Genomic DNA, 14869 nt, shown 5'->3' with positions numbered 1-14869 from the left:
GGCTTTACACCAAGTTTAGTTTTTATACATCGTGATGTATAATGATGGAATCGTGATGGAAATGGGAGTACGCAACATTTTTGTGCGTATGCACCGTTTATACATGAGGCCCCAGGTCTTTATCACTTGTATGTTTGCCACTCAGTTATAAAATTGAAAGTTGGGTAGTGCCATACCCCCTTCTGCTTTAGGTTTTTGCAAAGTCATCCAGTGGGTGCGTGGAGGTTTTGAATGAGTATACTTTCTTAAAAAATGATTTGTTAATGTATATGGGGATGCTTTGAAATAGAAAGAGACGCTTGGGAAGGATGGTCACCTTAATAATGTTGATTCTCCCTGCTAATGTAAGGTGGTGGAGGAGACCATCTATTCACGTCTTGTTTAATTTTTTTTGCATGCAGACAGCAAAATTTGTTTGAAAAAGAGCTTTACATTTACTTATGATATTTACCCCATGATATTTAAATTGATCTGCTAAGATAAACGGGAAGGTGTCCAGTCCAATATTGTGTGCCAGAGAATTCACTAGAAAAAGTCCAGATATCTTTTGAAAATCTGGTAATTCTTTTAGAATCACTGGCACAGAACTTTGTGCGTCAGATATATATACAGTACCGTATTGTCTGTGTATAGTGCTATTTTCTGTTCAAGTCCATCTTGAAGAATCCCCTTTATCTCTGCTGCATTTCGAAAGTATAATGCCAGTGGTTCAATTGTGATTGCAAAGGTGATAAGGAGCATCCTTGTCAACCACCACATTCTAGTTTGAAGTAGTCTGAAACAATGTAGTTAACACAATCTGAAGCTCCTGGACTGGTATAAAGTAGTTTGATCCATGCACATATGTTTGGGCCAAACCCAAATATGTGCAATGTGGTGAATAGGTAGTCCCATTCAACCATATCAAATGCTTTTTCTGCAGCTAAAGATAATAAGATCTCTGTGGTGATAGATTTAATGGGTGAATATATCATATTAAACAAGCATTGAAGGTTAGAGGTTAAGTGTCTACCTTTAATGATTCCGGTTTGGTTTTGTGATGTTACAGAAGGAAACACTTTCTCAGTCCTTCTGGATGGAACTTTGGAGAGTATGTAGATGTCATTATTCAGAAGAGAGATTGGTCTGTATAATGCACATTGTAATAAGTCTTTATTTGTCTTTGAAAGATGGTAATTAATGCTTGGTGAAAAGTTTGAGGTAAAATTGTGTTGTCTTTAGCATCTAAAAACTTTGCTAATCATTGTGGAGCTAACTTATTTGAAAATAAAGGCTGGCTGCTTTCCCATTTTGAAGTGAGTTTATAGCATTTAGTAATTTTGAAAGTATTAGAGGTTTATCCAGTTCCACAGCACTAAGAGTACCTAGCTGTGATATCTGTAATGAATCAAGAAACTCATTATATTATTTCTTATTTTCTTTAAACTGAGTAGAATATAAGGACGCATAGTACTCTATAAATGTGTAAGTTATATTTTTATGGTCAATTTTATTTCCATCTGTGTTGGTAATTGCTGTTATTGCATTGCAGGCTTCCAGCATGTGGATTTGTTGGGCTAAGATGTTATTGGCCTTCTCTCCATGTTCATAATAACAATGTCGTAATTCAATGATAAGCTGTTCCATTTCTTTAGTAGTCAAGAGGTTAAATTCTGATTGCAAAACCTGTACAGTCAACCCTCGTTTATCGCGGTTAATCCGTTCCAGACTCTGCCGCGATAAATGAATTTACGCGAAGTAGAAACCATATGTTTGTATGGTTATTTTTATATATTTTAAGCCCTTAGAAACTCTCCCACACTGTTAACATTATTAGAGCCCTCTAGACATGAAATAACACCCTTTAGTCAAACGTTTAAACTGTGCTTCATTACAAGACAGAGATGGCAGTTCGTTCTCACAATTAAAAGCACGTATTGATTTTTTGATTGTTTGCTTTTCTTAGCGAGCGCTCTCTGACATTATCTGCTCTTCACGGTGCTCCTTTGAAAATAAGATATGTTTGCATTCTTTTAAGTATACAGAAGCACCGCGATAAAGTGGCATTTTGTAGAGGAGCGTCCGTGTCCTCTGTGCAAACAGCCCCTCTGCTCACACCGCCTCCGTCAGGCAGAGAGAGTGAGAGAGACAGAGAGAAGCAAACAAAACAAGCGCCACGCGGGAAGCATATCTTTTAGCATTGAGGAGTTTTAGTTAATACTGTATGTAATACATGCTCTGATTGGGTAGCTTCTAAGCCATCCGCCAATAGCGTCCCTTGTATGAAATCAACTGGGCAATCAAACTGAGGAAGCATGTAACCTAAATTAAAAGACCCATTGTCTGCAGAAAGCGAACCAGCTTAAAAATCCGTGATATATATTTAGATGTGCTTACATTTAAAATCCGCGATAGAGTGAAGCCGCGAAAGTCGAAGCGCGATATAGCGAGGGATTACTGTATTTACCTATAAAGTGCTTAATTTGGACACTTGGTGTATTCTATTATATTTTGCTAAGTTTGCTGATTAACTCAAATGCCTTCTTCATTTCCAATTTATTTTTTGCGAAAAAGATAAAAAAATAATCTGTCCTATAAAAAATGGTTTCAGAGTTTACCATAGTATACTTGCTGAGACCTCTGAGGATGCATTTGTTTCAAGAAAATAATCAATTTGCTTGGATATAAATTCTGTACAGTTCTCATCAGCTAATGACAGGGGTTAAGACACCAGCTACGAGGTGAGTGTGTAGAACACATTAATTTAAGCTCCATGATCAGAGGGTCATGGTCAGAGATAACAAGAGCATCATACTTACAAGATTTGAGAGTGGGAAAAAACTTATTGTCTGTGAAGAAATAATTCTTGAGTAACAATAATGTACAAGTGTGATGAAGGAGTATGCTCTTATGTTAGGATTTAAAAACCTCCATGGTTCTGATAAGTTATGATCCATTACAGACTGTAATTATCTTTACAGCATTAGATGTTATTGCCGTTGTAGCTAAGAATCTATCCAGATCTGGATTTAAAACAAAATTAAAGTCTTTGGCCATTATAATTTTGTGCGTGTTCACATTCGGGATTGATGCAAGTACATTTTGGAAGAAAGCTCTATCATCCATATTAGGTGCATAGATATTAATCAAATTCATTTTAGTATTAGATAAATTGCCCAACCCCATGACATATTGCCCTTCAGAATTAGATATTGCATCTGACAGTACAAATGGAATAGTTCTGTGTATTAAGATTCCCACACCACTAGTTTTCTTTGTATACCTGGAGTGAAAAATTTGACCAGACCACTATTTTCTTGGATCCTGTTTTGCTACCTATAGTGAGGACTTCAAATTCTCCTTGTGTTCAAGTGCAAATAGCAAAACTATTACCATAAAGAAATTAAGTGGTGACACAATTGAAATGTTTAAAATATGAAAGTAATTAATACAGTGGATCGAGAATGTTAGTTTAAAATGAGTTCCTCAAGGACACAGGGACACAGCTGGAAACTTGTAAAGGGTAAATTTCACACAAATGTTACAAAGGTCAAACCACAGACACAAGGAATAAGTTACCAAGAAGTGCGATAGACAGCAGGATTTTAGAGATTTTTAAAACCAAATTTGATGTTACTTTGAAGACATTAGGCAGAGAGGATTGGTGAGCTTTGTTGGGCTGAATGGCCTGTTCTTGTCAAATGTTTTGTGATGTTCTTATAGTGGTTTCTGGCGAGACGGTGGCGCAGTGGGTAGCGCTTCCTGGGTCCTCCCTGCGTGGTGTTTGCATGTTCTCTCCGTGTCTGCGTGGGTTTCCTCCGGGTACTCCGGTTTCCTCCCATAGTCCAAAGACATGCAGGTTAGGTGCATTGACGATTCTGTCCCTAGTGTGTGTGTGTGTGTGCTCGCCCTGCCCAGGGTTTGTTTCCTGTCTTGCACCCTGTGTTGGCTGGGATTGGCTCCAGCAAACCCCCCATGACCCTGTAGTTAGGATATAGCGGGTTGGATAATGGATGGATGGATTATATTGGTCCTCCCACAGTCCATAGCCATACTGTTTGATGGCATGCTGGGGGGCTCTTTATTAGTTCATGTGTTTCAGGGTGGCATCCCATTTAGTGTTGATTCCAGTTTTATGTGTATTAATTCTGTGACAAAAGAAAAAAAGTGAAACATCCCTATATCTATGTAATGTTCATTTGCAACTTTTAAAGTAGCAACAAAAAATTTCAGATTTCAGCAGCTTCTTTGGAAGTAATGAAGTAAAAATAGATTTATACGTTTTTTTGTACAAGAGGAACATCCATCTGAATCTGTTAATGTCCACTCACCTTTAACTGCATAACACTAAGTTAGATATTTTTATCTTTTTTTCTCTTTATAAAGGAAAGAAAATTTATTGGTGGATCTGGACAAATCAGTGAGCGAATTGCTGAGTTACTTGGCAGCTGTGTGAGACTTAATCAGCCTGTTATAAAAATCTGCCAGAAAGATACAGCGGTCTTTGTAGAAACAATGAGTGGGGAAAAATACGAGGTAGGTGATACCTTTTGCTAAATAATATGCTAAGGAAAAGACAGACGTACATACAAAAATGAAGGTAAACTAAAATGAATAGATTTTATGTCTGTATAGCAGATCCATGCCCAGGCTCTGTCTGTGTGAGGTTTGCATGATCTCTTCTGTCTACATTGGTTTTCTTCCAGGTGTGCCAGTTTGCCTTCCACATTTCAAAGACATGCATGTTAGCTTGATTGGGAATTCCAAAGTGGCTCCATGTGACTGTGTGTGTGTGTGTGTCTGTGAGTAAGCCCGATGATGGTCAGGTGTACTGTCCAGAATTGGTTCCTTTCTTGCACTCAGTGTTTTCAGGACAGACTCTGGTCCCCTTCAGCACTGAGATGGATTACATGGCTTAGAGAATGATATGATATGTATTGTTATATTAAATAACTTATACTGTCCTACTCTCTCTCACTCTCTCCCTCTTTAGGGTTCCTATATAGTTAATGCTGTTCCACCTGGCTTGACAATGAAGATACACTATGACCCCCAATTGCCTTCTGTAAGAAACCAGCTTATCCAAAGAGTTCCAATGGGGTCCATCATTAAATGTATGATGTATTACAAGCGCCCATTCTGGAAAGAAAAGGGTATTTACATGCTGAATTTAAATTTTATTTGTTTATTGCATTAATGTCTCCTCTAGTCCCATGCAAAGGTGGATTGCTTCAAGAAAGAACATCAAGAAGTATTAAATAACTTAGGGTATGGCATAATAAAACATGGCCTGTTGAAACAGCTCTCGTAAATAGATTTGGATTTTGAGAGAGATGTGGATGCTTCAGCTTCTCATGTCATGATGGTGAAGGTTAAGGTACCACTCATACCTCATTACTGTAATTCTTGATGCATTCCTGATGTTGATCTACTTTCTTTTTTCAAACTAGCCGTGCATATTTAAGGGAGTAAACAGTAAATCATTCTTGACTTAGGCGGCATAACCTTAACTGTGAAAAGTTTGAACCAAAAATGAAAAGCAATGATTCAAAAAGCAAAAAATATAAAACAGGTGATCATCTTAGTGGCGAGAATAAGAAAGAATAGGCTGTAGCCTTCTAGCTCCATTACTAAACTGGTAAACTACAGCTGCACAGGCTCACATAAGGTCCAACCTGCGGCACTGCACAGCCAACAGAGCTAGAACCACAAGGCACAAAGACAGATTCACATATGACAAACATGAAAATTACATTAGGCATATGATAGAAATTTGACAAAGTTGAGGGTTTTATAAACATTGTAAATATACATTAAATTAGTAATTGAAACATATTACTTTGCACAACATCTGGTAAGGTGGTGCTCCATTGGCCCTTAATGCAGAAATGCCATTAGTTTAAACTATTAGAAATGTAAAATATGTATAAAGTTAATAATAATATGGGTTATGCGTAATCCTATCAGGATCTAAATTCCATTTTTATCTTGTTAATTTATTTGTTGCCTTGCAGTACGGAGACCCAGGTTTGTGTCCCAGGTCCTTCCTGTGTTGAGTTTTCATGTTCTCCCTGTTTCTGTATGGGATTCCTCCCACAGTCCAAAGACATGGAGGTTAGGTGGACTGGTGACACTAAATTAGCCCTAGTGTGTAGCTCGGGAGTGTTTGCCTTGCGATGAACTGTCAATGGGTCCAGGGCTTGTTCTTGCCTTGAGCCCTATGATAGCTGGCATAAGCTCCATCCCCACCGCAACCCTGTTCAGGACTAAGAGGGTTAGAAAATGACTGACTAGTTTGTTTGTATTGTTTATTGTATTTACTGTATTTTCTGTTTGTTGTCTTAATTTTTTGTTAAAAATATTTTTGCAAGAAGCCTAAAGTAAAATAATATTAAAAATAAAATAGAAACGTATATGACAATACAGTAAGTATCATTAATATTGCCTTAGTGTAAAACTTTGTAACAATCTGTAATACACAATATCTGAAGAAGATATTTAGGAAAAAGTTTTTATTTTTTTACCTCATGAAATTTTTCTATAAAATTTCATTATAGACAACATTTTTTGTAAATACTCTGTCTGAGTTTGGCAACAGTTTGCCTTGTTCAGGGCCGTCTGCAACGTTGACAACAACATCTGTAAAACATCTAACTCTTGATATTCCAACATATAACTGACCATGGCTGAATACTGGTTCTGGCAAGTAAATGCCACCTTTTTCTAAGGTTTGCCCTTGAGCTTTATTAATTGTTATGGCAAAGACTAATGTAACTGGAAATTGTCGCCTTCTTAAGGTAAAGGGTAAATTAGTAGAGGATGGAGCCAAATCAATATTGGGAATATTCTGACGCTCATTTTCTTTTTCTTCAATCGATCTATTTGCTCATATTTTTCTTTGTCTTTCAGCCTTTCTTTTGTTGATGTTTACTTGCTGAGCTGACCGTTCTTCTTGGAGATGTTGCTTATATACGATTTGAGTGTCTGTGTCTTTTGTCCTACTTGACGTGTCCTTTTTTTGGGTGGCATGTTGTTAGTAGATAGTTAGTAAACATGCGCGGGGCAGTATGTATGGCATCTCCCTAGCAACGGATTTTATGTGCGTGGCCACGACTACCCAATCAGCACTCTCCCCAGCAATGATGTCCTTTATTTGCTTATCATGCGCGGCCACGGCAAGGCCATTCACTGTGTGCCCAGCTTCCAGTGTGTGTGCGTCCACGGTGCCGTGCGTACCGCACCATGCCCCGCGCATGCGCACTTCACTAGAAGACACTCACACACGGACACCTGGACGCACACAGGGGTTTTATTAAAGAGGATGTGCTATATAAGTAAATGTTGTTGTTGTTTAAAACCACAATTTGATGGTTTAACTTGTCTGTAAAATATAAAAAATGAATCCTAGCTATGTACCAGTTTCTTATAGTTTTATATGGTACGTTAGCTGTGCTAGTCATTTTAAACTAGTTGAAATCTATTGGAATGCATTTCCAGATATCTTAAAGTGGCAGGAAGTCCCAGTTTTACAGGAAGTCACTTTGAGGTATGTTGAATTGAATGCCAGATATCTCACAATGCACAGTTATTTTACTTTTTTACTTACTATATCTCAAATACATGGAAATTTATTTGAAGATATCTCAGAATGGTTTTGAAATATGTTAAAGTCCATTTGAGATTTGTGAAAAAGAGACCAGGATGTCATCGAGGACATCTTGAAATGCATATATTTTGTAATGCCTGCAGTAATAAAATTCATTGCATTTTTCATTCCAACAAATTGCACGTTTGTTATATGCCATTTGGTATGAGAAGTGGTAATGTTTGTGATGTGCCATCTATTGAATAACGGAGACTTAGCAACTGGGCAATAGACACAGACACTTGTCCTTTTATGGGAGTGGATTGCATGATAAATAAATAAATAAAAACTCAGAGTGCTAGACACTTGTACAGAGATATGTAAATTCTGACATTTTCAGCATACACCTGTAAAATGATTTGCTTGGTGTCAGTCTCATGTCTCTCTAAGTAGACTACAAAGCCTTCCTGTAGCCTGCTTTGTGAGCGCATTTTCAAAAACTTGATTTGTTTATAGAAGGTCTTATTAAAGATGCTGAAGCAAAACTAGCACTCATCTATAGGGATAAAAGCTTTCATGTTAAATGTTTCTTTTTGATTAGATTACTGTGGAACTATGATGATTGAAGATGAAGATTCTCCCATATCAATGACTCTTGATGATACAAAACCTGACGGATCATATCCATGTATTATGGGGTAAATATATTAAACAATCCACATTTATATAGACCCATATGTTGCCATGGCAGTGAAATCTCAAAAGGCATGACTCCTAGTCAGTCCTTATTCAAATAGTAGATGAATTTTGACAAGGCCAGGCCATCCAACTCAACAAATCTTGCAACCCTATTGCCCTAATTTATCCAAAGTGATATCAAGTTGGGTTTTGAAGACCCCTAAAGTCCTAGTCTGCCACACTACTTGGGAACTTATGCCATGTGCCTGTATTTTCTTATTTGATTAACAACTTTTGTACATTTCTAAAATTTACTCTTAACAGGTTTCCATCTGTGTCTGCATGTTCTTAAGAACTCCTTTCAAAAAACAGCTTGTCATCTTCATAATTCAGAACACTTTAACCGTGTCATGTATTGATTTCCATTTGCTTAAACTAAAAAGTTCAATTTTGTTTAATTTTTCCTCATAACTAATACTTCTCAGTTCCAGAATCAGCTTTATTGCACTTCTCTGGACTTTCTCTAGTACTGTTGTGCCCTCTTTCAAATATGAAGATCAAAACTGTACACAGTAGTCCAGATGAGATGTCACAAATGAGTTATAGAACGTAAGCATCACTTCCTTTGGCATTTGCTCCACACTTAAGGCTATTTAACTTAACATCGCATTAGCCGGTGTATTATACAATACAATACAATACAGTTTATTTTTGTATAGCCCAAAATCACACAAGAAGTACCGCAATGGGCTTTAACAGGCCCTGCCTCTTGACAGCCCCCCAGCCTTGACTCTCTAAGAAGACAAGAAAAAACTCCCAAAAAAATCCTTGGTTGGAAAAAATGGAAGAAACATTGGGAAAGGCAGTTCAAAGAGAGACCCCTTTCCAGGTAGGTTGGGTGTGCAGTGGGTGTCAAAAAGAAGGGGGACAATACAATACAGTACAAAAATAAAATCCTCAATACAGTATAAAAATAAAAATTTTAGAAGTACAGAGTAGAATTTAACAGTAGATGATATCACATAATATGATTTGGATTTGTTTAGAGTCCTGGAGACCTCAGCCATCAAGCTGCCTCCCCAATTTTGTCATTCCACAGCTGAAATAGCACTAATCCAATGAAAGGACCACTCTTTCCCACAATTCCTGCGACCCTCCATCAGGGATGACTTTTCCTTAGGCAGGCAAAACAACTTGGCAGGTGGGCCGTGGCACTGAGAGTCACATTTCAGTACTGAGAAGAGAAACAGAATAGGTGAGGGTTAGTATACATATTATTATATACTGAGGTTACTTGTGCTCCCTGTGTTTGCTTGGGTTTCTTCTTAGAGTTTCTTATTTATGTTTAACTGGTCGGTGTGAAAGTTTCTGCTGGATTTTCCACTCTTATGAACTCTCTTCCTCTCTAAGGATGTCTCCTATTTTGCACATTTAAGGTAATTTAAGAAAGCATATTATATTATGTTATGTGTTGGACAGTTGTCTTTGCTTCTCTGTCAAAGCAACCATATAGTCCACATGTCTTTTGTGTGGTCTTTCTTCTTGGACCACTCTTAATTGGCCCTTATTTGTGTGAGTCTACATATGCACGTGAATGAGTCCTGTGATGGTCAGGTTCCTGTCCAGACTGTGTAATGGGATGAGCTCAGGTCCTCATGAGACACTGATGCGAATTAAGCGGGTTAATAATATGTTGCTACATAACATTAAATCCGTTTAATCCATTTCAGGTTTGTGAGGGACAGGAGCCTATGCTGACAGCATTGGAACCAAGGGAGGAACCAACTCTGGACAGCATGCCAGTCACAGGGCCCATCCATGCACACACACATATGTCACCAATTTAGAATCACAATCACAGTTAGCCCAACAAACATTTTTGGAGGATGGAGAAAAAACTGAGTAAATGGAGAAAACCCCATGCAAACAGAGAGTTTCCTCAGAAAACATGGAAACTACACATAGACAACAACCAGGCGAGGGATTCAAACCCTGGACAGTGGTTCTGTGAGCAGCAGCACTAACCACTACATTACTGCGCCAGCCATTATATCAACTTTGATTATAGATTTTTATAAACAGCCTGTTGAAATTCAAAGATTACACAACCAAACATGTTTTTACTTAATGTCACAAATGGCAAAACCTTGCTACCCATGCTTTTCTGTCTTAAACAGATTTATCTTGGCCAGGAAAGCTAGGAAATTCATCCAGCTGAGCAAGGAAGAGAGGTAAGCAATCCATGTGATTTGGTGTTTCCTTTCTAGTGTGGGCTTAATAATGCAATGAGTGCTCAAGATGTAGACCTCTGTTGGCAAAGAGCAGTGGAACCAATACACAAAGAATCTGTTGTTTTCTTCTTTATCTTAATACTTTTTCATTTTATTTACCTTGTACATACATACATGCATACAGTGGATTTAATAAAGTAGGCAGATCTCTTCATTTTTGGAGTTTATTGTGTTGTAGATTTAATTCTTAAATGGATCCAGTTGCCATTTTTGCCTATTAATATACACTCAACCCATAATGACAAAGTGAAAGTATGTTTTCAGAAAGGTTTCAGAAAAAACTGAAATTCTTCATTCATACGAGGTGTGATCAAAAAATATGGTGAATGTTTTATAAAAGAAACGTTTGTTGCAGTAAAAGATTTACAACTATTAATCATTCTCAAAATACTCTCCTCTACTTCAAATGCACTTATCCCAACGCTCCTGCCACTTTGCGAAGCAATTCTGGAAGTTTTCTTTCGAGAGTGTCTTTAGTTGGCTGTCGTGGCTGCCTGGATATCTTCAGTGGATTGAAATTGTTTGCCTTTCATGGTCATTTTCAATTTAGGGAACAGCCAGAAGTCACACGGTGCCAGATCCGGTGAATAAGGTGGATGCGGACACAGTGTAATGTTTTTATTCAACAGAAATTGTCATACTAAAAGGGATGTGTGACAAAGAGCGTTGTCATGATGAAGAATGAAACCGGTTCAACTTTTTCCTTGGTTATTGATGTTGAAGGACGTCCTGATCTTTTCTGTTTTTTAACCGAGTCAGATCCATTACAAAATCGATCAAACCACTTGTAAACAGTCTTAATTGTCGGTGCAGTGTCACCATAAACCAATTTTAACATCTGATGGGTTTCCTGAGCTTTTTGAAATTTGAAACAAAATTTCATGTTAATGAGTTGCTCGATATCCATTATTAACGACAAACTTGAAAACACACTTGAACTCAACAGTGGCTCACAAACAATTGACAGGATCAAACAAGTTGAAACTTCTCACAAACTAGGCTCTAGGATGTACATGTCAGAACCTACATTGAATTGTTTTGCGTTGCTCTTGGATGGTGCTCTGCATCAACATTCATCATACTTTTTGATCACACCTCGTATAAGTATTGGGATCCTTAATTCAATAGTTTGTAGAAGCTCCTTTGGCAGCAATTATAGCTTTGATTCTTCTTGGGTAGTTCATCCTATTCTTCTAGGTGATCCTCTCAAGCTCTGTTAGATTGGATGGAGAGTGTCTGCAAACTGCCATCTTCTGGTCACTACACAGATGTTCAATCTGGGCTTTGGCTGAGCCACTCAAAGACAGTCAAAGACTTGTCCTGAAGTCAACCCAGTGTTGTCTGAACTCTATACTTTAGGTTATTGTTATGCTGAAAGGAGAACTGTCTAACCAGTCTGATGTCCATTGCACTCTGGGGCAGATTTTCTTCAAAGAACCTTCTATATTTGGTTGTATTCATCCTTCAGTCAATTCTGACCAGTCTTCCTGCCCCTGCTGATGAGAAGCACCTCCATAACAAGATGCTGCCACCACCATACTTCCCTGTAGAAATGGTATTAGGAAGGTAATGAGCAGTGCTTGGTCTTCACCAGACATTGTGCTTGGGGATCTTACCCAAAAAGTTCAAATTATGTCTCATCAGACTAGATTCACTTTTTCCTTATGCTCTCAGAGTCCTCTAAACTAGCATATGCCTTTTACTCAAGAATGGCTTTCTTCTACCCACTACTGTAAACTCCTGATTGATGGTGTGCTTCCATGATGGCTATCCTTCTGACTGGCTGCCCCATCTCAGCAGAGGACTTATGAAGTTCTGTTAGAGTGACCATTGGGTTCTTGACTATATCACTGAATAAGGCCCTACTTGCTTGTTTAGCTTTAGAAATAGTTTTATATTCTTACGCTGGTCTATGCTTCACTATAGTCGGAGCACAGAGGTCTACAAAGAATTTCTTGGTTTGTTTTATGTCTTTACATGCAGTGTGAATTGTGGGAGCTTACATAAACAGGTGTGTGCCTTTCTCAATGACGTCCAATTGATTCCATTTTCAACAGGTGGACTCCAATCAAGTTCTAGAAACATCTCAGGGAGTTTGGAGTGACATAGCAAAGAGGTGGAAAACTTTAATGAATGAGAGATTTATAATTAACAAAATTGTAAACCTTTTTGAAAACGTGTTCACTTTGTCATTATGGGTTATTAAGTGTAGTTTGATGGCCACAACTTGAAAATATATCCATTTAAAATGAAATCTAAAACACAACAAAGTGTGCAGGAAAGTGAAAGCATCTGAATATTTCCTGTACCGACTGTAGTACTAGGGTGTTGTACCGTGTTAGCTGACTGTATAACGTTTATTATAGAGTTTACTATATATATATTTTACTATTTATTACACTTTTCCTGAAACTTCATTGATGTAGATTTTTCTTGATTGTATAATTTCAAAGTGTGTTACTTGTTAGATTTGCCGATCCTAATATATTGTTTAACACTGATACGAGGATCACATTTACACGTTCATGTATGTTAAGAGACAACACATATTGTGAACATTTCTCATTCTCAATGTATACCTGTCAGATTAAATGGTTTTGGTAAAGAAAACTCTAAAATAAGTTCTGATTAGTGTATTGCAAATGGTTTGCTCATGGGAAATGTACTATATAAATAAAATTGAAAACAAATAAATGTATCAAACGAAAATATGTTTTACAGGAAGGTTAAGGTCTCCGAAATTTACGCAAAAGTTCTTGATTCTGAGGAGGCACTCCATGTAAGTTCTAAGGCTTTATTTACTCTGCAGCTTCTCTTTCTCATGGATGCTGTATATTCTGTAAGCACCTAACTGTCTTCAGTTACCACATACTGTATACAATATAAGGTCACAACATCTACATCTCTGAAACTCACCATATGCAGTAAAACAAGTTAGAATGCGTTACATTCAGAAATTGTACTAACTGATTTAAAAGACAGAACATTTGATATTTTTAGTGACTTCATCAGAAAGTCAATGACCTAATTTTTGTTTAATAAATATTTTATAATAGTGAGCCATGTTCAAAAATAACTGATAACAGAATGCATTTAAATGCATTTGTAAATATGCACATTTTAATAGCATTTTATAATATCATATAGTTAAAAATGTAACCCAGATAGGCTTGTGATGCTCAGTAGCTTTCATAGACTCCAAGACAAATGATGTAAAAATTATACTGGGTGATGGCCTATTGCTAGTTGTTAGTTGTGTGGGGTTTGTTAATAATTGTAGTTTAAATTCCTTAAACATTTGTTAAAGTTTGAAGGTAAAATTGTTGGCTGCTTTGGACAGCCTGGAGCTTTGTTGATAAATTACAGTGTCAGAGAAATACTGAATTATTGTAATGTGCAGACAATGCAGCCATGAGGTTGTTGTTAGTGTAATGCAAATCCTGAGTCCATACTGGTTCACTCTGTGCTTACAGAGCAATACTTACATAATTACTTTTCTATTTTATTTCTAGATAAGTGATTTTTTTTTTTACTGTCATAGTTAACGTACCTCAAACAGCAGGAGAAGTGAAATGAGCCGATGTAGCGGAGGTGTAGCTTGAGTTCTCCTCTCCTGGTGTTTGACTAAATCAGGAACAGTTTCAGTCAGGAGCAGATGACAGATGATATGTCCACAAACAAGTAGCTTTCCTAAAAAGTATATTTATAGAATAAGTATGCCAAATAAAATCAAAATCGGACCACTGGGAGATGAGTTGTTTCATGTGAACAGACAAAGGGACAGATAGACATGGCGGCCGCAGAAGGTGATGTCCGCATTATACTGTATGTGAATGCACCTAAAAATGACTTCCTGAAAGGGTCCATGTGCTTGTTAATTTTTAAGACTATTTATCTCTGAAGTGGTTTTGGAGTTTTTTTACCTTAGTCAAACTAAAGTATCGGGGCTGCACCACAGATGATTATTCCTCTGATTATTCCAGAATGCATGTGAATGGCAAAGAGTGATCCTAGGGGTGGAAGGAAGATCACTGTTAAATGTGATTTATGAATAACACCAAAGAGTATCTGTCCATCTGGATTATTTGAGAAGATAAAAACTGATTCTACCAGTTATATCAACCAGGAATTTCTTAAGCCATCAAGGTCTTTTTGTTTTCGTTCCAGGTTCTGAGCCTTCACCATGAATGCACTTCTCCTCAGTCCCACAAATGTCATTAAGGGCAGAATCCACTTTTTAGTTGAAGGAATTCCGCTTGATCATCTTTATCAATACTTTTAAAATATTTTCATTCACGTCTTTAAATTCATAGACAGGTAGGATAAGTGAGTTACT

At 37.3% G+C, this 14869-nt stretch overlaps 1 protein-coding gene across 1 annotated transcript in view; it reads left to right on the top strand.

The window, feature by feature from the left end:
* The window catches only part of LOC120537520 (amine oxidase [flavin-containing] B-like), a 76665-nt gene that overhangs the window by 50823 nt on the left and 10973 nt on the right, over positions 1-14869 (top strand). Inside the window, exons 7-11 of the mRNA XM_039766520.1 lie at positions 4366-4515; positions 4973-5132; positions 8166-8262; positions 10420-10473; positions 13255-13312. Of these exons, the coding sequence (XP_039622454.1) occupies positions 4366-4515; positions 4973-5132; positions 8166-8262; positions 10420-10473; positions 13255-13312 (519 nt within the window). The remainder of the gene's footprint in view (positions 1-4365; positions 4516-4972; positions 5133-8165; positions 8263-10419; positions 10474-13254; positions 13313-14869) is intronic.

The sequence above is a fragment of the Polypterus senegalus genome, chromosome 10 (assembly GCF_016835505.1).
Source record: "Polypterus senegalus isolate Bchr_013 chromosome 10, ASM1683550v1, whole genome shotgun sequence".
Lineage (NCBI taxonomy): Eukaryota > Metazoa > Chordata > Cladistia > Polypteriformes > Polypteridae > Polypterus > Polypterus senegalus.
Note: the sequence above shows the minus strand (reverse complement) of the source record. Positions and strands in the feature narration are given on the sequence as shown.